The following is a 23115-nucleotide window of genomic DNA, read 5'->3' as shown; positions in this document are numbered from 1 at the left end:
AGACTACCCTGGGATTCTAGTCTAAGCAAACTCTTGGTGTCAAATTGTATAATAACTTATGATAGGAAAGTCCACCTGCTGGGGTTAAATCTCATTTAGGCCACATAACAGCTGCCAAATTGTAACAATATCCAATCACTACTGCATATTTACATCAGAATCAAACCACTGAAGTTGAGATGAAAGACTTGTTTTCGTGCTAAAAAAGTAAATTGGGAAATCATGGATACATAGAAATGGCAAAATACATAGTTTTCTAATCAATTTTCAGTGCTTTTTGCAGATGCCAAACTGCCATGTTAAAAATGGAAGTTTTTGTCCTTCACAGCTATAAGATATTTACACTGAAAATGACTGGAGTTGTGTTCTGCTCATTCAACTTTTCAGGAAATTGTTCCCCAATATACAATAGCAGCAGCAAAGGTGTGAATTAATTTTGAAGTTTAGTTGGATTGTTTAAATGTTACCAGTCCTAAACATGGCTGTATGGAAGTACTCAGCTGGAATATGCAGTGAACAAATTTTATTTTAGAGTTAAAAGGAATACTGATAATTGTGTGATTATATTAGAAGATATTTGATGTTTGGCTCATTATTTTTCAGATATATGTATGTAAACATTAAGGTTTTACATAGGATGACTAACTTACGGTTGCTTTTGCACAGCAGAATTGCATATACATGTTCCTCTTTTCTGGTTTGGCATTATATGAAAATGTCCATCTAAAATAAATAAGTATTGCTATTTCCAATTGGATTATTTGAATTATTTGAACTTTAGATTTCATTGACACAAGGCTTGCAAAATACTAAAATAACACAGCTTTTTTTTGCTAATAGTTATCTGAAGACCAGTACAAAGAGGGGGTTGGTGGGCAGGCTGCTACACATTGGAGGTACTGTAACATTAGAGCTCCAGAAGCAGTGCCAGCTCTAATCATTCTCAGGGTACTTTTGGCAGCCAAGTGTTCCTTCTAGAATGCTGTCTTTGGACCCTATTGAGTGTCCATTTCCTAGATTAGTTTTAGACTAGAGTGACTGCGTGATACCTTGATTCCCACTCCCCAAGATATCTAAAGGAGAAAGAACTTTCTCTTACACCAGAGCTAAACATAAAAGCTGGCGATACCTGTATCCTACTGGTGGTTTTTTGTGTTTGTTTTTTTAACTCCAGCTTTCAAGTTCTATCATCAGAATAGAGAAGAAGTCTAGCTGCTCCTACTGCATCAAGAATATCTAGATCCCAAAGTATACTGGTGCAACAGCACTGCAAAAACCCAAAATTAGCACTTCTATCTAGCCAATTTTCAGACCCAACATCTCTAATTCTACTGCAGAAATAGAGAAAAAATCTAGCTGCTTCCAGGGTTTTTGGAGCTAAGTTCACTTCAATTTGAAATGCAGCTCACAGTGCCCTGGTGAAAAAAATATTCCCCTTCTACCTCTTTTGAAGCAGAAGGAAATGAGACTTCATTAGTCACCTTTGAATATTTCTTTTTCGTTAGCTGGGAGGAGCAATTATATTTGGAGGTGCAAACAGTCTCAACCATACCTTGTTAAATATTATGTTCATTCTCATAAAACCAATGTCTAATAGGGTTTATTCATTAGTTTAATGCTATTTATATGCTTCCTTTTCAGGCAATGAATTACTTATCTTTCTGGCAGACCAAAAGGAGCCGTATTTTAAACCCAAAGTCAAGTTGTCAATGTAAGTATTGATACATAATATCTTAATGATGATATAATGGAAACATTCATTTTGGTTAAGACTGACTAAATTGGAAGCAAGATTCAGTGGGAGCATGATTAGGATTCTTTCTGGGTTGTTTTTTTGTCTGTTTAATTACATGATTCAGTTTCTCCGTAGAATTCAAGCTTAAACTTGAAAGATGAGCTTGCTGAATCATGTCATGAAAGGCCATTTGGTATTTTTTGTACTTGCCTAGATGTTATGCATCCTCTGAGAGAAGGTGGGGAAATAAGAATTTTGTAATCTATAGGGTTTATGTTTAGTTAGATACATTTCCCTTTTTTTTTTTTTTTTTGCTTTTCCTCCTAAAACAGATGGAACAATCTCAGCTTCACTTATTTAATGCAGAATATGGGCCTGATTTCCAGTTCCTTTACAAATGCCCACCTACTGTGTGCACAGAAAACTGAATATCCTTATTTACATCTTTCATATGTGCATGTGTGTGTGTAACTGTATATGAGTTTGAACAAACTGAGTACTCATGCACAGAATAGGCACACATTTGCACATGCCAACACATGAGTACAGGTGCACTGACATTCAAACTTCTCATTTAGAAACAAAGCCCAGATACTCAATGAACAATGTGTGTGTGGACCAAAAGAACGACAGCAGAAAACAAAAGATAATATGGGAGAAGGAATAAGACACAGCAAAGGAGAAAAGATAGGGCTTTCTGAAGCCCCAATCTACAGCTCTGGTCCCTACTGCTTAGACATCATGTTTTATGATCTAGCTACTGGGATCAAACTAGAAGGTTTCCTTGTGTCTAAAATAGAGCTTTTAAGGGCCTGCAGTGATAAGTTGCTATGGTATGGAACTAGTAAGGTTTTGCAAGTACTGGGGAGTGTGAGAAGAGTGTATAAGATAGGGTTGGAGAATGTCTGCCAAGACTTAGGGCTAAAACTTTCATCCTACAAAATTTAATGTAATATTAACCATTTCAAAAAGAAAATACATTATTAGTCTATGAATGTACAATATTTTAGGGGCCCACAGATTTTAATCACACATCCATTTGCACATTTAAATGTTTAATTTTATAATTGTAGAAATCAGGGTGTCATAACCAGTGTGGTTCCTGGAGATTATGATGGTGATTCACAAATGGACGTCCTTCTGACAACAAAACCACAAAATCACACCACTGATGAATTATCGGTTATTATTTTCTGGGGACGCAATCAAACATTAGGTAAGTTGGTGTTGCTGTTAAATAACAAAAAAATACTTAAGTTATAACTTACTGGACAACATAACTATTATTTGTGTTTATAACAGAAATACTGATCAAGCATCTATAGCAGATCTGCAGTTTCACATCTACATAAAATTTTGTACTAGAACTACAGTGGGTAGGAGGATTAAAAAAAATCAGTCCCTTTATAATGGAGTAGCAATAGCCAATTCACGGTTCAAGTTGGAGCTATTTTTTTTAAATATAAACCAGATTCGCCCCTCCTCCTCTCCCCCCCCTTCCCCGCTGCCTCTACCCTCTCCCAACTTCCCCACATCCTTAACAATAATTATTTTTATCCTAGGCTAAAGTTTCTCTGGGGAAGATGCGTAAGAAATAGGATACAGTATTATGAAAATTTACCTCTCCTTCATTTGTCAACATTATCCTAACATTTATGGGCTCATGACATTTAATAAAATGGTTTGGTTTAGAAATTCCAAGTTTATTTGATTTTTGTTGACCTTGCTGAGAAGCAGCATTTAGGGGGAAGGTTTGGGGAGGGACGGGAAGGCTAAAGAGTCTTTAAGTGTCTTAAAAGCAATATTTAAACACTCAATATTAAAATATTTGTGAAGTATAAATCAAGCTACTTCTGACTTCAGGTACTGTTGCTGCCAGGCTGAGTCAGAAGTGGGGGGAATGGATTGTGAAGTAGCAGACTGGGGGAATGGGTTGGAGCATGTCCAGGAGAGCACATGAGATGATCAGAGGATTTGGGAGGAATATGAAGGGTTGACATGAAGTGAGGCACAAACAGGAAGATGCAGGCCTTCTTGCCAGTTGGCTTAGGGGATTCAGGGGACCTTGAGAGCTTGGAGAATGAGAGGCATAGAATGGTGTTAGTGGAAACGTTATATACCTACACGAGATAGAAGGTGTGGAAGATGGAAGGGCGGGGTACTGGTGCACACCCAGGAAGTGGGGGACAGAAGATGGGAGCAAATGGAAGTGTGGGGTGAAAGGAAACAATAACTGACCGCTCTGAGCAGGGATGGACAGAGATATGCCAGGGACAGTTGGATGTGGGGTTTGAGGGGTCTGTGGGGGGAGCAGTGCAGGACACCCAGCCAGTTTACACTTCCACATAGTCTCCTCATTGATAATTACTCCTTCCAATTTACGTTGTGCTACAGTCTTAAACAACACCCTGAATAAAGAATACTTTTCAGGTACATTTTGTGCAAATGTTATATCTGGATACGCTTTTGTCCCAACAGGTTCAGATTATCCTTATTAACCACATTTTCACATGCTTCAATCTACATTTTAGTATTAATTTATAAGATTACTAACCTGGGTAGAAATTGACTTTTGTGGTAAGGGTTATTTTTGTAATTTTGTTGAGCCACCACGTGGCTAAGGATGGGTAAGTTCCAGAGTTGGAATTTCCTTTCTCTCTGAATTGCCTTTCTTCTTTGTGCTGGCAGTTAGAATTTACATGGAGCTCAAAGCAGTCAGTTATATTGTTTGTGCTGAAGGCTGGCTGTGTTTTTGACAGTGGCCAACAAACAAAATCACTGGCCAACAAACAAAATCACTAAATAGCTTTGGAAGACCTAAAGTTAATAAAGAATATATTATAATAAAGATGGCTGGGTGTCATAAAACGTGTGCAATTTAATCAAGTGAATGCTTTTTCTGTTTTCAGATTCTAATCGTAAGACTGTGTTAAATAAAACTTTTCATGATGAGCCTCTAATTATGGAGTAAGTATGTATGGCATCTTATCTTGAACAAAACTTGCAGAAATAAATTGGAACATAAATGTTAAATATTTAATGTTTAAGTGTTTAGTTTGTTTAACAATGTCAAATTAAAACACCAAATATCTTAAGTCTGAAATGTGCCCAATACTAAAAACACAACATGAAATCATCCAGGCTGCAGGCTGTTGCATTTCCTCAAGGTGAAGTCTCATGACTCGCAGCCTCTAGACCAGGCATTTAGGCTGCAATTTACCGTGATCACCTCAATAGATCTGTCTTTAATTCTGTATCTGCAGTCCTGGTCTCTCAGGGACAATGACAGGGTTAACAAGTGACCAGCCAGTGTTCATAAAACCAAGTATTTATTCAGAACAAAAGCATTACAGAGAAAACAATAAATAGCTTACATGCATGCTTACGAGATAATACTTGTCTGCTACATAGGACCCTAGTAGGTTTCTTAGTACTCCAGGTTCTCTCACAAGGTCTGTATCTCTTGTCATAGTCTCATGTCAGTTCTTGGATGCAGTGAGAGTGATCTCTCTTCATGTAGTCAGATAGTCACTTTATACTGTTCTCAGTTCTCTGTTTGCCCAGGTGTCTTCAATCAGATCAGTTTATGCAGTTTTCCCCAGGGTGGAGATTTCTCTAGACTTGTTACAGGCCTACTGATTCACATTAATTATCCCTGTCCCTGCCAAGTGATCTTAGTTCCTGCAGGAAACTCCTGTACCTCCCCCAGTGGAGCTAGAATATAATCCCTAGACCAAACAGAAACATATAACATTTATAAAGTAGATACTACAGTAATGTCTTTGAATATTCCATGCATCTGTCATACTACTTACCCTATATACTCGTTCATAAGCCGAATTTTTTTAGTAAAGAAGGGAAGCATCAGAGAAGGGGGTTGGCTTATGAACGGGTATAGAGAGGGAGAGGTGAGACACAGCCCCTCCCCCCCCAACAAAGGGGGCAAGGAGAGGCAGCACAGCCAGCAGAACCAAAAGGGAAGAGGCGGGGCCAGAGTCTATGCTTCTGGCCACGCTGTTTTCCCCCCCCCTCCCCCCCACCTCCAAAGCAGCTCCAGCTCCGGGGCTGGCAGGCTGCGGCCGTGCAGCCCAGCCTGCTGGAGCAGCTCCAGCCAGGCCAGAACATCCTCACCTGGCCCGCCCCAGCTAAGGTGGGAAGCAATGGGATGGGGAGAGTGTGGGGGCCCCAGGCTAGGGGTGGGGTCATGTGGGAGGTGGTCACAGGGGTTACTTCCCTGAACCCCAGTTCGCCCCCCCCCCCCCCAATGTCCCCACCAGTTGCTGTTCCGGCCCATCAGGGTAAGCTGCTGGCAGGCCGGGACACTTTGTTTACTTAGGTTTACCTCCGTGCCTGCAGATGCTTGAGGTAAACAAACCGTCTTGGCCTGCCAGCAGCTTATCCTGATGGCCTGGGAGCCAAAGTTTGTCGACCCCTGAAATAGGGTCGGCTTATGAATGGGTCATAAAAAATTTCCATTTTTATTATCCATCTTGGGGGGGTCAGCTTATAAATGAACCGGCTTATGATCGAGTATGTATGTATTTGCAACCTCAAATAAGCAGCCCTTCTGTGATCGGTGAACTCAAATTTCATGTTTGCTGAGGCTGTTTACTTCCGTGTGTGTTGTAGGCAAGCTTAGAAGTCAGCATTGACCTAGGAGAAGTAGGGTGGCTACCACAACTGATAGGACCTGTGAGGAGATTAAGGTAGGAGGGTTGAGGAGAAAGGTGGAGAGATCTGCTAGATGGATGGTGGCTGGGAGATAGTTAATAAATCATTCTAATAGTCTGGTTAGGGTAGGGATTGTAGGTGTATTGATTTAAACGTTCCCTTTATTTTTTAGTAATTTACGTTTAACACAATATTGCACTGTATTTGCTTCCTCCCCACCTCTTTTGCTGCCTGATTGCATACTTCTGGTTCCAAATGAGGTGTCTGGTTGACCGGTCAGTTTGTAACTCTGTTCATAACTCTGATGTTCTACTGTAGTGCAGATTAGAACTGAATCTTCATAGAAGAATGCACAGAATCAAGCTCTTCAATTCTTAAGAGTCCCAAATACAGAGGGATGATTTATAATAGTCAGACTGAAAATTGTTAATAAAGGATAAGATGACACAGCTTGTTTTTACATTTTCAGCTTCAATGGTGATTTAATTCCTGATGTCTTTGGTGTCACAAATGAATCAGATAGGCCTCAGATACTGATAGGCAGGTAAGCTAAAATGTTTACTTATTTACTAGCATGTAACATGAATTTTTATATCAATTGTTCGCACACCCAATTCTACTGTCAGTGTAAGTGCATAAAATCTCCATGTTGAGTGGGTGGTGTACAGATATAGAGCTCTTGTTTTGACCCTCTTCCTCTTGATATCATAGGAGCAATGTTCTGTGTACTCTGTGGCACATAGGATCTAATTTCTGTGCACTTCTGTTTAATAAACTAGAAATTCTGTGGCGGTTTCAAGAACCTAAAACTTGGGTAATGGTGGCTGATATGAGAAAGTACATGGTGGTTTCTTGCAGCTATTATGGTGTACAATGGTAATGAATTCAATTGCATTTATTTTTATTATGGTAGAACATAGATGCCAGTGTCTTTTTAATTGGCGCTGTACAAATATGTAACAAAAAGACTGTCATCTGTGTACACACTGAAGCCTATAACTTATATTTGGTCTAATACACCACAAGATTCCATTCATGTAAATACAAAAGTATGTCAGCAGATACCAGTGGGCTGTCCACTATTGATTAGGGAATAGACATGAAAAATTTGTGCAATATTTTTCATGTGCTCAGGTTGAGGCATAAAGTGTGTATAGTTTTGACATATACAGAGGTACACTTGGCTGGTTCAGAGATTAATGGTAAAATATTGCCTAAAGTTGAAATTCGTTCCTGATACTGTGTTGCCTGAAACCTTTGGAACAAATTTTAACTGAGTGAATGCTGTTGGTTTTTGTTTATAGCGATTACTGTTGGACTAAGTCTATAATTGTCTTATTTTCATTTCCTCTCTTCCACTTACTTGTTGGTTCCTTGTGGGAACAGTCTCGTGTATTAAAATAGGCTGGGGATCTCTTTTGCACCTTCCGCCTACACTACAGCAAAAAAATCAAATGCATGATATGAAAATATTAAGTTCTTCCATTTTTTTATTTATTTTATTTGCTTTTAAATATGCAGTACTAATTCCCGTGCAGTAATACCTTGTAGAATTTTAGCTTTTGAAATTGCCTTATTTAAGCAAGAGGCAATTTACAAGAGAACATTTACTTCCAAATTTGTGGGGGGTTTGTTTTTGTTTTAAAAGCTTTATTTGACTCATTTTTAAATACTGTTATGTGGGTATTTTGATGTAGGGAGAACGTATGCATCAGAATTAACAGTTCCATATTTATTCAGATACGGTTTATATCTTTCTTTTCCTAAACTTATATATTTGCAGGGACAACAACTTGACTTAATTATCCCAAGACTGTTCTCTAACCTTTTAATTTTTTTTTTAGGGTTTTCTATAGCACCTATCATTATAGTATCTAATGTTCACCAAGTAAAATATATCTGCATAGAGAAACTATTATGTCTAAGAGGGTATATGTCTAGGGTCTTGAATGGGATATACCGGGTGACTAGCCTCTTCTCTCCTCCTCCCCTCCCCCCATGTTACCCAGGCTACACTCTATATTTAGTGTGCTAGTTCTATAAGAGCTATTGCAATTATGTCATCTCAAGCTGGGAATCATACCCCCAAATACTTCAAGCTTCAAGAAAACTAATAGTAAAGAACTGCATTCTTTTTCTTTGGGAATTTAGACCAAAAACCCCAAGCTTCAAGTGCAGACCTATCCTAAAAGAACAGAGATCTAGCAAGAAAGAGAGATGCATTTTTCCTCAGGATTAGAGCAGCAGTGAGAAAATAAAAGCCCTTTCCTATATCTGTATAACTGCAAACTTATAGTTCTGTGTCTCGTATTTTAGAATTTCAAGAGCAGTGGAACAGAATATGAATCTCTTTAATAAAAAGCTGGTTTCAGTAAAAGACTTGCTAGTGAATACTGGAATAAAAATTTTAACTTAGCTGGGATTTCTGGTTATACCCTGAGCAAAGGACTTTCTTTGGTAATTAGAATATGTTGTAGACATGGCTAATGCAGTAAAAGCAGGGTAAAAGAACATGCATCCCCATCTAATATTAGAGACAGTTTTAAAAAAATATATAATGCCTATAGGGAAAATGAGAATGAGAGGTTAGCTAAGAAAACTAATAGTGAAGAACTGTATTCTTTTTCTTTGGGAATTTAGATCAAAAACCTATTTGGCACAGTATGCTCTCAGATACTTAAAACATGATCCTGGTTCTGAGCTTCACAAATTGAAGGAGCAGCTCACAGACTGTTCACCCTTCCAAAGTGCTAATTTCTATATCCTGCCTGGTGAAGAAAAGGATCACTTCAGCTAGTAATACCTACTGTGACTGGGACTTACCAGGCACATAAATTGGAGTCTGGGTTACTAGCATGACCCTTCCATGAACAACTGTTAAGTAGGGTATGTAGGGCCTATACTTCATATTCTTTACCAAATTATATGTGGAAAGTGTTCTGGTTTCTAGATAGAGGAACTTCATTGAAGATAGAAAGTAATTTGTATAAACATTCTAGTACATTTAAATATGAAATATTTAATTTGTACCCAACAATTTAATTTAAACTTTTAATTTTCTAAGGAGAATTTGGCTGACTGTGCAGTTGATACTGCCTGATTATGTATAAAGTTTATTTAGTTTGGGTGTACTTACTTTAACTCAGTAAAACTGAAAATTTAACACATTGCCTGCACAAAGGTTGAGGGGAATACCTGTTGAACAACCAGTCTTAACCTATTTGGAAAGTCAAGCTGTATTCTCTGCCTATTGTATTGCTACCGTGTACAGATAACATAGATCACCTAACTCATTACCAGTGGAAGAAAAGAAATAACTGCTAAACAAGAGTCTAGAATCAGAATATAGATAGCAACTTGGTTCGTGAAAGTAGAAATGAACACATCTCACTCTTTCACAGCTATATTAGCTCTGAAAACAATTCAAAAACTTTTTTAAAAGAAAAATGGCTGACACATCCAAGCAAAAAAATTCAAACTTGGTTGCCTCCACTAATAGTAATGGGAGTACTTAGCTTTAGGCACCTATGTACTAATATGTGCATCTTTAGGTCTGATTCTCTGATGTACTGAGTTCTTTCAATTCCTGTCAATTTCATTAGGCGTTTAGGACACACAGGCTCTTAGATCAATTGTACATTACTATTACATCATTTCACTGGTACAGCCCCCCTCTTCTGTTCACACCTCTGTTTTTTAGTAATGTCTGCTTAAATTAAATCGCAAGTAATGAATAGCAGTTTTGAGTCTCAGAACGTGCTGTTTTTGCAACTTTTAGATACTACTACAAAGTTCCAGTTAATATCTGATTATCTATTTAGTAGTTTGTATTAATATGAAAATGTACAATGACATTTGCTGCATAGTAAATACAGATGTAGTTAGTCTCTGACAGCTGTTGGGGTTTTTTGTTTGTGTGTATAATCAACACTGATGCTCATCACTTTAAAAGAAATGGTTTGTTGTGAAGTGTTTTGAATTTCCCTGGGGCATTTTTTAGCTGTTGTGTCAAGAGAAGCCCTTTAGAACTAGAAAAGTCAATCAGATTATACCTGTTTCCATAGAAACAGTACATCAGCTTTTCTAACTTTCATCTTCCTGGACCTTAAGCAGTGTATAATTAAATAATTTTTTTATTCTTGATATTAGTCTAATACGTTGTTATCAAAGATAGACAGTGAGAGGTTTTAGCAAATCTGTAACCCATTTACTTAAAATGTAATCGTTGCTAGTAGCATCATTTTAATATCATTCTCAATAAGAGCATTTCCCTTTACTAGAGGTTATTTGAAGATTTATAGATCTTTTTCGATAAACAAAGAATTACAATATAGGACTGGAAACAATATTTTGATTATTTTTAAATCCTTCACATGTATAATTGGAAGTTCTCATGCCCTTCTAAGAGAGATGTTTTTGACCATTAATCTCTGCTTGAATTTTATCAAGTTGACTTTTATTTAAATCTGATTTATGGAACAAAGCCTGCAAATTCCCCCCAAGGATGTTCATGACAGTAAGTGTAACCTTGCACTGATTATATTGGAAGATTTTATCAGCTTTCTAGGAGAACAACACAGTTAATATTCTGTGAAGAAATATTGGTACAAAGAAATATATTAATAGTTCAAAAGAAGGTTGAATGTTATAGGTCAGAATATAATCTATGTTTGATAATGTTTGGAAAATGTAGCTTTATTTTATTTCCTTACAAAACCAATGTTTAGTTTTTAATGGAAAATGTTTGGGCTTGTAATGGAGATGTCAACAGTTTTCCATTTCTTAATTGTTTTATAGTTCTCTAGAAGTAAATGTTTTGGAATATAATTTAAATAGATCTGTTTTTAATTGGAGAGGATGATTTTTTTTGTTTGTTTCAAAGTTTCATAGTTAAATCTTAAATCTGTGGAAGATACACTTTGGATACTGATATTTGCTGATCTTAATCCTTACAATTACAGACAATGAGAACTACTGTATATTGGGTGTTGGGGAAAACCTAATTAGAGCTATGTTTGAAATAACTGAATCACTACTAACACCCATCATGTAGTGTCTGATTAACATTGAGTTGGATTTTTACCAAATGTAATAGTTAAGACGTCTGTATATGAAAAATAACTTCTTATTCAAACACCGGCCTTTGAAAGGCTTGCCATGCTGGAACTCGAAAGCTTGGAAATATTTGCGGATATGTGTTTGATTGAAAAACATGAACCAGGATGGTGATGTGGACATTTTAATAAGTGCTCGGAAATAAGTCCACCTAATTAAACAAATTGCAGCATGAAAGAACAGAAATTTAGCGAAGAGCAGCTATTCACAGTGAATTAAGGCAGCTGTTTTCTATGATCACCTACAGTACAATCTTCAGACATTTCCATATTAAATACAATTCATATAATCACAGGCGTGTTTTTTTTCTAGTTCTGTTAAATTATTTCTTTGTAGTTTCCACTTGAAAGAAGTATGATCCATGGGTAGAAAAGTTTAGTTTTCAGAAGATTGACATGAACAATATGTTTTAATCAAAAACTTCTGTATACAAGGCTTGGTTTTTCTCCCTTTTTATTACACTAATCTGATCTCAAAGGAGAGCAGGTTAACTTTGCTCTGAATTGTAACTGTTACCATGAGAGTAGCTTTACAAATATGAAGTCTTTCTAGATTGAAGAAGATAGGTGGATCTGGGAAATGATTTGGAAACTCACTTGAGTGCAACAGTGGTTCTGTGTGTCTCATTCAAAGATAGACTCTTAGATAACAAAAAATGAGTCATGCCTGTGGAAAGTAGCAATAAAGAAAGCATTGGAGGAAGAACTTTAAAAGCTAAAACTGCCAGTGTTCAGTATTCACTTTAAATATGGTCATTGCATTATCTGAGTTAGGTGTACACTGCTTCTTGCAACTCAGTTCTCATTGCTAGATTGTGTCCAGACTTATTTAGAAGTGTAGTATTTATTCACTGAAGGGGAAAAAAGGACAAGACATACAAGGAATGTGACCTAACTAGGCTGCAACTTCACTAATTTAACATATCTGGGAAATTATCAAGCAATGACTCTGGTGCATACCTTCCTCTTGTAATCTGCACCATCTGAGGGCTTGTCTACGCAATTTACAGCGCTGCAACTTTCTTGCTAAGGGGTGTGAAAAAACACACCCCTGAGCGCAGCAAGTTACAGCGCTGTAAAGCGCCAGTGTAAACTGCACCAGCATTGGGAGCCATGCCTCTCGTGGAGGTGGGTTTTTTTAGAGTGCTGGGAGAGCTCTCTCTGCTGTGACTACGTAAGCCACGTTAAAGCGCTGCCGCGGCTGCACTTTAGCATTGCCAGTGTAGACTAGCCCTTGGTCAGGGCTACTACCATTCCTGCAGTCTCTAGACCTTTAACCTAGTTCCAGCAACACTGTTGTGATTCCACCATCGTCCCCCTCAGACAAGGGTTGAGGATATGCTGTGGGTGGGAATGGCTGGCTCCTTGCTGTACCAACCATTAGGAGCCCCTATCTGTTCTTCTACCACCATCTTTAGAAAATGTCCTCCCCTAATCCTTATTTCAATTCCAGTTCATCCGTGAAGTGAATCACATATGCACTGGTCATCTGTTGAGCTGCAAAAACATGACCACCTTACTACCTAAGCTACCCACTGGGTCTCTGGCCTGCTGACAGGAAGGTGAAAAAAATCCACATCTCCCTGGCCAATCTGGTAGTTGGGAGAAAAAGTTCTTCTCAGCCCCCAAAAATGTGGCCAGCAGGGTCCAGAAACATGCTCCTACTCTAATTAGAAAGGAAGGACTGGGAAGGCTGTTACTGCCAGACACAGGATTACACTCTGGGCAGGGGTTTATAAGGAAAGGGTTTATAAGCCCTCCCTTTGGATGTGCATGAACAGATGAACCTTACCAAAGAAAGCCATTACTGCCCACTTCTGACTGAACCTAGGGAATACGCCCTTCTAACTAATAGTAACTGCATTACAGTCTGTTTGTAACTTGTAAAATTTCAAAGTTGTTTTGGTTCTTCCCCTTTGAACTATTGTATCAAATGAAGGAGATATTTTTCCATTGTCTGAGAAATATTCTGATACTGTACCTTGTTCTGACTTGATATGATGCTATTGTGATTTATGGTTCATACTTTGGGTAATTTATAAACACCTAACTGCACAGCTTGAATTTCAGACTGGGCTGTTGTGATGGATTATTTTATGCTTTCCCAGATCTATATTCCCATTAATTTTAGTTTATGCACTTTGTTGCAGCCTGAGTATTTCTTTACTTATTTTCATAACACATTACTTAGGTAACTAGAGTAGCTCCTACCCATTCATTTTTCTATAACTTAAAATACTTTATTTCAGAATTCTGGAACAACTTAACAAATGGACCTTTCTTCCAAGCAGATATGTTGGGCCAAAGTCATCCCTGTGTATTTTTTTTTTTTTTTTTTTGTAGGATCTCAATAAATCATCCTCTTTAAAATGATTGCAAGGGTAAAGGTAGGCATATGAGAGAGAAAGGGATGGAAATGGAACAAAGGAGGGGAATAATATTGCCTTAGTCTCTTTGAATAATAGTTCCAATAATTAAACTTAAAACATGTGATTAAAATTAGTTGAAAGCCAGTCAAGTAAAGTAACCCTTGTTCCTGAAACCTCTTAATCCACTGTAACATAACTCTAGAAAAATCTGTTAAAAGAATGTTAAAGTTACTTCCTAATTTTGAGTGCCTAACTTAGTAACAGAATTAAGCTTGTTCACATATCTGTTATTAACATTAACTCCATTATTTGGCAGCAGTAGTAGGGGTTATGTAACTTCACCAGTGGGTTAACTGTGCGGAAGTGGCCCCATTTTACAGACTGCATAACCAAGCATATTAATGTGACAGATTCTGTCTAGTATGGCTAAGTGAATGAGACTTGAGTTCCCCATTGGAGAACCAGGTTATCTTCACAGCTTCTGCAAGAAGTGACCTTGTGCAACTTATATTTTGCCTGTAAAATGGGGTAGAGTTGGGAGAGACCTAATACTTGCTTTCCTCAGAGGGCAGTGATATGGGGACTTGCTCAATAAGGAGCGTGTCTTGTGTAGTGTACAGAATTATTATAACCAGTTGGTAGAAGAGAAGACATTCAACTCATGGTGCACCTTTCACTGAGGATCAGGGAAGGAGGATCAGTTTCATTTGTGTACCATTGTGTGGCCACTGCAGAGCAAGGGCTGATTCACAGTGAAGTTGGAGCGTTCAATAAATGAAGTGTGCAAGCTACTAACAAATGCTGCTGTGCAAGTAGTGGTTTTCTGCAATTTATACTACTTATTTTCCACTAGCCTTGTTCTCAAACAGTTCTCTAAAATTTTGCACAAACTGCTTTTGACAGCATGTTTATTTCTGGTTTTGTTGATCTTTAGAAATGCCACCAAGGTAAAGACTTCACAAAATGATTTGATTAAAACAGGTTATGAAAGCAAAACAAGTTTTGTTGTTTTTTTTAAATATGGTAAGACTTCTGAAACTATGCTCCATTTCCTTTGGGTGTTTGTAATTCTTTGTTTAGTCTGAATCAAGTTAGTTTAAATAGCCAGGTATTACAAGAAACAAGATTAAAAGTACCCAAAGTAAGCCATTGTATTGACAGCATTTTATGTAAATATTGTCAAGAATTTCTCAGTATATTATGAAACTTATAATAAAACTGAATAATAGTGAAATTTTGCTACAAAAAGCTAGAACTGTGTGTTTCACAATCTTTTAAAGAGGGAAGATTGACAAGTCCTAAATTGTAAACACATAAGAATAGCTTTGTTTTCTTTCTCTCAGGAATTTATCATGGCATCCTGCATTGGACAATACGAGTAAAATGTACATACCGCACTCTCATGCATTTATAGATTTGAATAGAGACTTCACTGCAGGTGAGTCACAAATATTGTAATGTTTTATTTAATTGCTATAAAGATACTAATGTTGCTTTTAAAAAAACAGGTCCATTGCATTCAATAATAATAAACAGTAGATTTCTGAGCTGTCAGACAGGAAAGAACAATTACATGATAAAAGGAATGTAATAGACTACAGTATATTCAATTTAATGGATGCCTTATTAATATTAGTTGATCTTTTTAAAGTAATTCATTACTTGTAATTTACTTTTAATTTTATTTATAACTATTATATTATTGATAGCAAGTTTAAATACACTGCTGGGTTTGTTTGTTTGGTTTTTTTTAAAGACATTCCAGGAAGTGTTGTTCATTCAAAGAAGTGTTTTTACAAAACTTTATAGGTTTTTGAATGCAAGGCACTGACTTCTGTAAATTAAATGGCTCTGTTTCTTTCAAAATGACTGCCAAATTGAATAAGGGTAGTAAAAGCTTCTAGAAAAGATGTCTCCCAACCAGCACACCTTTCGTCCTTTCTTTCGTTCTTTTGTCCATCCTTCTGTTTTAACAAAATGTTGCAGCTACAGCTAACTCTAGATAATTTAGTGGCCACTGTTAAAACCACATTTCTTATTCTCCAGTGGTACTGTCGGTGCTGCTTGTAACAGTGAATACTTGGTTAAAGGTGCCCACTGTAATGGGAAGTTGAAGAGAAACTGTGTCTCTAGTTTGATTTCTGCAGATAGCTGAAATGTTAGTTCTCCTTGCCACCACCTTCATTGTCACCATCTTTGACAAAAATAATATTTTTTTTTGCATTTAAAAAAAGGGAAACTTTAATGTAATCACATCTCTCATGACATTGGAACCCTTGAACCCACATTAATTTTTAATATAGACATAACAAGATCTGTGATTTGTGAATATGACAGTACACCACAAGTGTGTTGTAAAGTACAAGGTGTAAAATCTTGTGTAGTTAACTGCCTCTGTTGTGGGCTTTCCCTTATCTTGATACTTGAAACATTGATGCTTTAATTAAAAATGCTTATTTTCATCGCTTAGGGTACCGGATTTATAGGTGACTTGGTGCACAAGGGTTCCATTAACATCTCTATATCCATTCCATTTTATAATCTCTATATTGGAGTGTGTTTTACCACTGATGCATGGGAGATTACATGTGAAACTCTCATTTACATTATCTTCTGCATAATTCCTCCATTTCTGAATAGAGAATCTTATAATCAACTTAAATTTTAGTGTTTTACAAATGCACATATACATAACTTCTCTTAGCTTTACAAATTGTATACAGTGTGTGGTATGAGTTTAAACATATAATGTAGCTTTAGGGACCATAATGGGTACATTGTCTAGTACACTTATACCTGTTCAAACGCATTCTCACATTCACAGTTAGTTTTGCCTTGGTTCCCTGCATATCAAATGAGTACTGTAATTGCTGGGTCCTCTTTGTAGATGCCTGTATTCTGTTCATAAAGTAACTTTCATAAATGCATGAAATACACTTTTGGAAAAAAGAAGTTAAGAAATGGAAGTGTGGTGGTCTATTTCAATTAATAATCTGAGTGTGAAGGGAAAGGGAAAAGAGTCCACAGGTTGATTTAAACAATTCCATTCTGAGTCTCAGGCACTAAGTTTTCTCTAGCTCACAGTCAAACCTTTGTTTGCAGTTTTGAGACACTGTTGGACCAGGTCTTTGTGTGAGACTGAAAGAATTTTGCGTGAGAGGTCTTTGTGTGAGACTGGAAGAATTAAATACATTAAGTTAGTATGGTGAGTGTGCATTATATTGCAGCAATGACCATTTTTGTTAAATGTATTCTATAAATCTTATGCAGTGAATGTTTCATTAGTGGCAAGGCCTATAAACGGTTAACTTGTAAGGTGATTATTTTTTAGGAAGGTATATTAAAATCTACATATATGGTTTTAGTATAGTATATGGTTTTATTTTTTGGCTTCTCTCTGTTGTTTGTGCATATCAGTACAGAGGCTAGCCTAGAATAGTCAAATGGCAGGATTAGTTCTTTGCAACACTCAAAATCATATACAGAGGGGAGGTAGCTAATGTGCTTGGTGGTGGTATATAGAAGATGTAAATTCCTCTACTAGCTATAGTAGTTTAGGCGGTGCTAGAAACACTGTCTATTATTAAGGTTGCCTGATGCTTCCATTCTATACTTCCTGTTTTCAGTTATTCATAACTTTGCCGAACTTCAACTGTTTGGGTTAAAATTTCCAATGCCAGGTATCTTCCACAGGCAGAGTTTTTTTGGAAAACTTCAGCCAAAATAGTTTAGCTGTTTCTGAGAATGAGGCAAGGGGGAAATGTTTTACCCATGCTTTTTTATTTATATATATATATATATATATATATATATATATATATATATATATATATATATATATATATATATATATATATAAAGTGTCTACCTTTTCTCTGAAAAGCTTTAGTACCTCTATGCTTTGGAGTGGGGACTTGAAATTTCAAGAAGGGACTGGACTTTGTATCAAAGATGTGTCTTTTGCTATCCCTGTGAAAATCCACCAATATCAGACCAAGTTATACACCTTTGAAAAATAGCCATTCACACATGTTCAGTAAGGAGTTAGATACTAGCAGCTAAATTCCCTGAAGATTCTATCCACATCTGGTATGCTCAGGACAGAGGGAGAGAGAGCCAGTAGATGGGGGGTGGGGGGGGGGTGCGGAGAGACTGTCATCAGATGAAGAGCTGCAGGAGATTGGGACTGATAGATGAAGGAAACCGAGAACCAGGCTTTGTCCCTACCACTTTTGTCGGTCAGGTATGTGAAAAAACACACCCCTGGCCGACGAAAGTTTCACTGACAAAAGTACCAGTGTGGACAGTGCTGCCGGCATAGCTACTGCTGCTCGTTAGGGGAGGTTTAATTATGCTGGCAGGAGACTTCTCTCCTGCAGGCATGGATCAGCTACACAGGAGACGTTACAGCAGCACCGCTGCAGTAGTACAGAGGTGCTGCTGTAAGGTCTGTAGTGTAGACAAAGCTCTAATGTGGTGGTGGTGAGGGGGATATGGAAACAGACCTGCTTAAGAGTTGAGTTTGGGAGAAAACATGGACTGACTGGGCAAAGAGACGGGGGGGGGGGGGGTAGGGAATTGGTGGGCAAGGAGACTCAGATTTGGGAGTGGTGGAGACTGTGATGGGAGGTCTGAAGCAGTGAGATTAAGAATTGCTGAGCAAGGAGACTGAGACTGGGATGAGAATGCTGAGGAGTGGAAAGTGGGATTAGGATGAGGAGGCAGGGGAGAGGAGACATGGACAGGGACAGGTTGAAGGGACCAGAGCAGAAGGGGTCTCATTTGGAGGCAATAGGGAGGAGATCTGTGCCCACTAGAGCACATTTTCCTCCAGAGCTAGGAATAGAACTCAAGATTCATGACCTTGCCCATTCCTCTGGTGTCAGCAAATACCTGTGTAACCACTGTCAAAGTGTCCCATCCCCTTCTAGTATTGGTCCACACACAGGATGAAAACCTACTACAACTATTCTGTTTGTTCAAGTGACAAAGGTCTGTGTGGTGGATCTAAAGGTTCCAATCCTGCTGATGACCTGTGTGGATGTCAATACAGTATGATGCAAACTAGAAAAAAAAATCCTTTAAAAAAAATCTAGGATACCACACAGAAATGGATGCATCTGGGATCATATAATTAAAGACTGTATCACAATGTATACACACAACGGGGCCAAATAAACGATTGCACAGGCAATCTTAATCCTGGCATTTCCTAACTTTTGTGTACTTTGCAACCTTATTAATGTTCTTTTAACATAGTTTTTGCATGTAATTGCCTTGTTTTGTAAAACATGAAACAGAAAAAATCCTCTAAGCGATTATTCGTGTGTAATAATAGACATGATATACATGTGTGGTAACACAAGTTTGACTTCTACTGTATTGCCAAGCTTAAGAGATGAAAATCACAAATCAGAGACCCTCTTGATATCAAAATTGAGTCAGACCCCACAAAAATCATGATGTTTTAAAGATTGTGACTTTTTTGGTTTGACTTTTGAATTTCCTTAATTCCACCACCCATCGTCTGTGTGTGTCTGTGAGAGAGATAATTTAGTGTTGCTCACTCTCCGAAATTCATTAGTCAATGTGATTTTTGGCCCCTGCTGCAGGAGCTCTTGCCAATCCCCTGCCCAGAAATTAGTTCTGTCCGTCCGTGTCCCCCCCCCCCCAATCATTTCAGGCCCACTCCCCAGCCCCATGTTTGCTCCTCCTGGGGTTCTTCACCTCCTCTCCAAGGCCAGTGTGGGGGAGAGGAAGAGGAGTAGAGGTGACATCCAGTCTGCATTGCTCATAGGAGGAGAGCGGGAGGGAGCAGACCTGTCCTGAGCTGTGTGGCTCTTTAGCTCCCTCCTCCCCCTTCCCCTCTTGTGAGAATGGCTATAGGTAGAGCCTTGCATGGATACAAAATTTGTATCCACATCCGATCCGCAAATATGGTCCATGGATATCCACAGATTTGCAGGGTTTTAGATATAAAATTTGGATATGCATCAATCCACAAACATGGTCAGTGGATATCTGCAGATTTGCAGGGCTCTACCAAATGTAAAGTTCAGTCTTGGGTTGCAATTAGGGTGACCAGATGTCCCAATTTTATAGGAACAGTGCCGCTATTTGGGGCTTTTTCTTATATAGGCTCCTATTATTCCCCACCCCGTCCCAATTTTTCACACTTCTTGTCTGGTCACCCTAGTTGCAGTACATGTGGGAGAGTTAAGTGTTTTAACCAACAGGATTTAAAATTTTAAGTTTGTTGTAGATGGCCCCATTTCTTATGTGTTTGTCTAGTACCTTCCACAATGGAGCCATGATCCTGATGGGGGTCTTTGAGTGCTGCTTTGATATGAATGATTAAATGACATACTAATAAAACAAAAGGTATATTATCTGCTCTTAATTTTGTAAAAACCCTGAAATGCCTCATCTCTTACTTCCCCACATGCTTTAGAGGTCCTTTCTGATATATATATATTTTTTTTAAAGGTGGTACTTCCTAGACCATTCAATACTTCCTTTCACAGTACATGTAGCCAAAACAGTGAATTCAGCTAAACTATTTTGACAGCTCTATTATTGTAAACAGCTTAACAGATTAAAAGTATGTTGGATTTAAAAAAAAGAGAGCCTCTCTAGGCTGAAAACCTTTGTGCCAAGTTTTTGCCTACTCGATTTTCAAACTACCAATATATTAAACCCTCAAACTAGGAATTTATAATGGAATACTTCTACATTGGTTATAGTGAAACTGTTAAGTCATTATGATTTATTATATAAGTACATGGACCTAAAGATGTGTTTTATCCCTAACAGCACTTCATAAAAGGCTAACTGTATAAGGATTTTATAAATCCAGAAAATATGAACACAACCCAGAACAAAGATAACACTAATCTTTCTTAGGGAGATAGTATCTGAAACAACCCTACTTATAATGCTGGTACATTTTAATAATTTCATCTAATGTAATCGTCTCAGTATTTCAGCATTTGAACTCTGTATTATCTGACTGAACAACTTTGAACTCAGTAGAAATATATTTTTTGTTTTAAAATTTCCATTTATGTATAGAAATTCTCTAGGTGCTAAGTATGTATTGGGAATGAGTTTGAAGAAAACACAAATTTTCAAAGAAATTACAACAATATAGTTGTAAATAAATGCCACTGCCCACATCTCTGCAATGCTTCATATCCTTAAGGATGACTCAGGAACGTTCCTAGGTGAAATTTTAAGTAATGTATTTGAAACAATGCAAATACTAGTCTTAACTTTTTGTGTTTGTGTAATCGCTGATGATGAAAATTCTGGAGAAACACTGGGTACAAATATATCCTGAACAAATTCCGCTATTATCCAGGATTTTAAGTAGTTCTGTGTACATGTTTACTTTTAGTGTGAGTATCTTGCATTGTAATAGTTAGTATATGTTAATTGATAACGTTTTGCAGTGACAGTGGTTGCTGCACAAAGTCACCCTAAGGTAGAAGGTACGCCAGGGAGGTTGGTCCCTTCAAATCTGGGCTTGTTAGGTATCCTCAACACAAAGTGGACTGATGCTGGCTCTCTTTGCTTAACACTTTTGAGGGGGGTTTCTGCCTAGGTATTGTGCTCCAAACACTGCAGACTCAGGAGACTCTTGAAGGGATTTTCTTTGTTGTGCAAATCAAGTTGGCGAATAAACAGGCATGATATTCTGTTTCTGACTTTTTAAAAATGTTTTGCGATTCTGAAAGTGTGTCATCGTGATGATAATATATTAAATTAAGTGGCTTTATGCCAGATCATGTTGAGAGTTGCTCTGTGAAGAAAGACCATGTTTCCGTTGATTGTTCATCAAGTTCATCTTCAGACAATGAGGAGCTTATGCTCAGCCCAGGTATAAGACAGGAAGAAACATAGTTGGGAATAACTTCTTCCCCAGTATTCAGCTTGCTAAAGATCATCTCAATGAAAATTTGGTCTGTTTTGGAACAATCTGATGAAACAAACCAGATATACCCAGTGAGATGCATCCACATTGCAGCAGAGAAAAATTGTCAGCAGTGTTTGGGTTTTCTGGGCCACTCACCCTAGTTTCCTATGTTCCAAAGAAGGGCAAGTTGGTAATTAATGCTATCGATGACACATCATGACAAGGTTGTAGAAGGAGACAAAAAGAAACACCACAACTATAATGACACTAAAAGAGGTGTTGATACTTTGGACCATCTTGAAAGAATGCACTCCTGCAGGTACAAAATAAATAGGTGGCCAATGGTTGTTTCATTGTTTGAGTCAGCAACAATCCTGCTTGGCACCATACTCGAACCAAGACAAAGAAGGCGCTTGTTCCCTGTCAATCTAGGAGAACAACTCCTAGGTATATGTATAAAGAGAAAAATACCCATCATCTCACCAAGTCCGTCAAAGCAGCACTCTCATCCCTAGGCTACCATCAAGCCACCGTGGGAGCACATAGCAAACTTGGCAGTAGATGCTACCACACTTGCCCAAGGCCAGCTGACCAGAAGAGCCGCACACAGTGTATTTGTACACATTGACCATTCCGCATTAATGCTGATGTGTGAAATTTGATTATAGGCTTACGCTGAATGAGACTCCTGCTAGTTCTTTCAGTTTGCTAGTTAAAGTTTTTTCACCTAAAGTATTAAAGAATTGTTTTTAGTTTTTTCAGTGCATTTGGGGGGACAAAAGTGCCCACAACACAGTTAATGTAACTTTTCTTATGACTCTGGATTTTAAATAATATTTTGTCCTAAAACATTAAATGTTTGTTGTTGGTTTCTGAATGCGTTTGGAAGACCAACTTCCCCCATAACACTGTTATTGTTTTATTGATTTTTTTTTCCTCAACACTAGATGAAGATTAATAGCAATCTGCATTTATGTATCCAAGGAAATATAGTATCGGAGTATGGAACAGGAACATCATTGATGACCGCAAATGTCCAAAATTATTTTTTTCTAAAAATCAACATTGGTTTTCTCTGCACATTTCTTTCAGATTAACTTTTTTTTTTTTTTTTTTTTTTTTTTCAAATTCTCTTCACAACCATGACAGCTGGAAACTTCTTTTTTAAAATGAAAATTGAGTAATGTCATGATCTCATGAGCTGGGGCTTTAAGAACACCACCAGATATTGTGAGACTCAAGACAAAATTGCAAGCATTGGCATCATTGTAAGGAACCACTGGCTATTATACTTATTTTTGCTAACTTAGT

At 37.7% G+C, this 23115-nt stretch overlaps 1 protein-coding gene across 1 annotated transcript in view; it reads left to right on the top strand.

Annotated features, from left to right (window-relative positions):
* The window catches only part of ITFG1 (integrin alpha FG-GAP repeat containing 1), a 214537-nt gene that overhangs the window by 2850 nt on the left and 188572 nt on the right, over positions 1 to 23115 (top strand). Inside the window, exons 2-6 of the mRNA XM_065416532.1 lie at positions 1642 to 1711; positions 2809 to 2951; positions 4645 to 4702; positions 6876 to 6950; positions 15233 to 15327. Coding sequence (XP_065272604.1) covers positions 1642 to 1711; positions 2809 to 2951; positions 4645 to 4702; positions 6876 to 6950; positions 15233 to 15327 — 441 coding nt within the window. The remainder of the gene's footprint in view (positions 1 to 1641; positions 1712 to 2808; positions 2952 to 4644; positions 4703 to 6875; positions 6951 to 15232; positions 15328 to 23115) is intronic.

This window comes from Emys orbicularis, chromosome 14 (genome assembly GCF_028017835.1).
Source record: "Emys orbicularis isolate rEmyOrb1 chromosome 14, rEmyOrb1.hap1, whole genome shotgun sequence".
Lineage (NCBI taxonomy): Eukaryota > Metazoa > Chordata > Testudines > Emydidae > Emys > Emys orbicularis.
The sequence above is the reverse complement of the archived record's forward strand: the minus strand, read 5'-3'. Positions and strand labels throughout refer to the sequence as shown.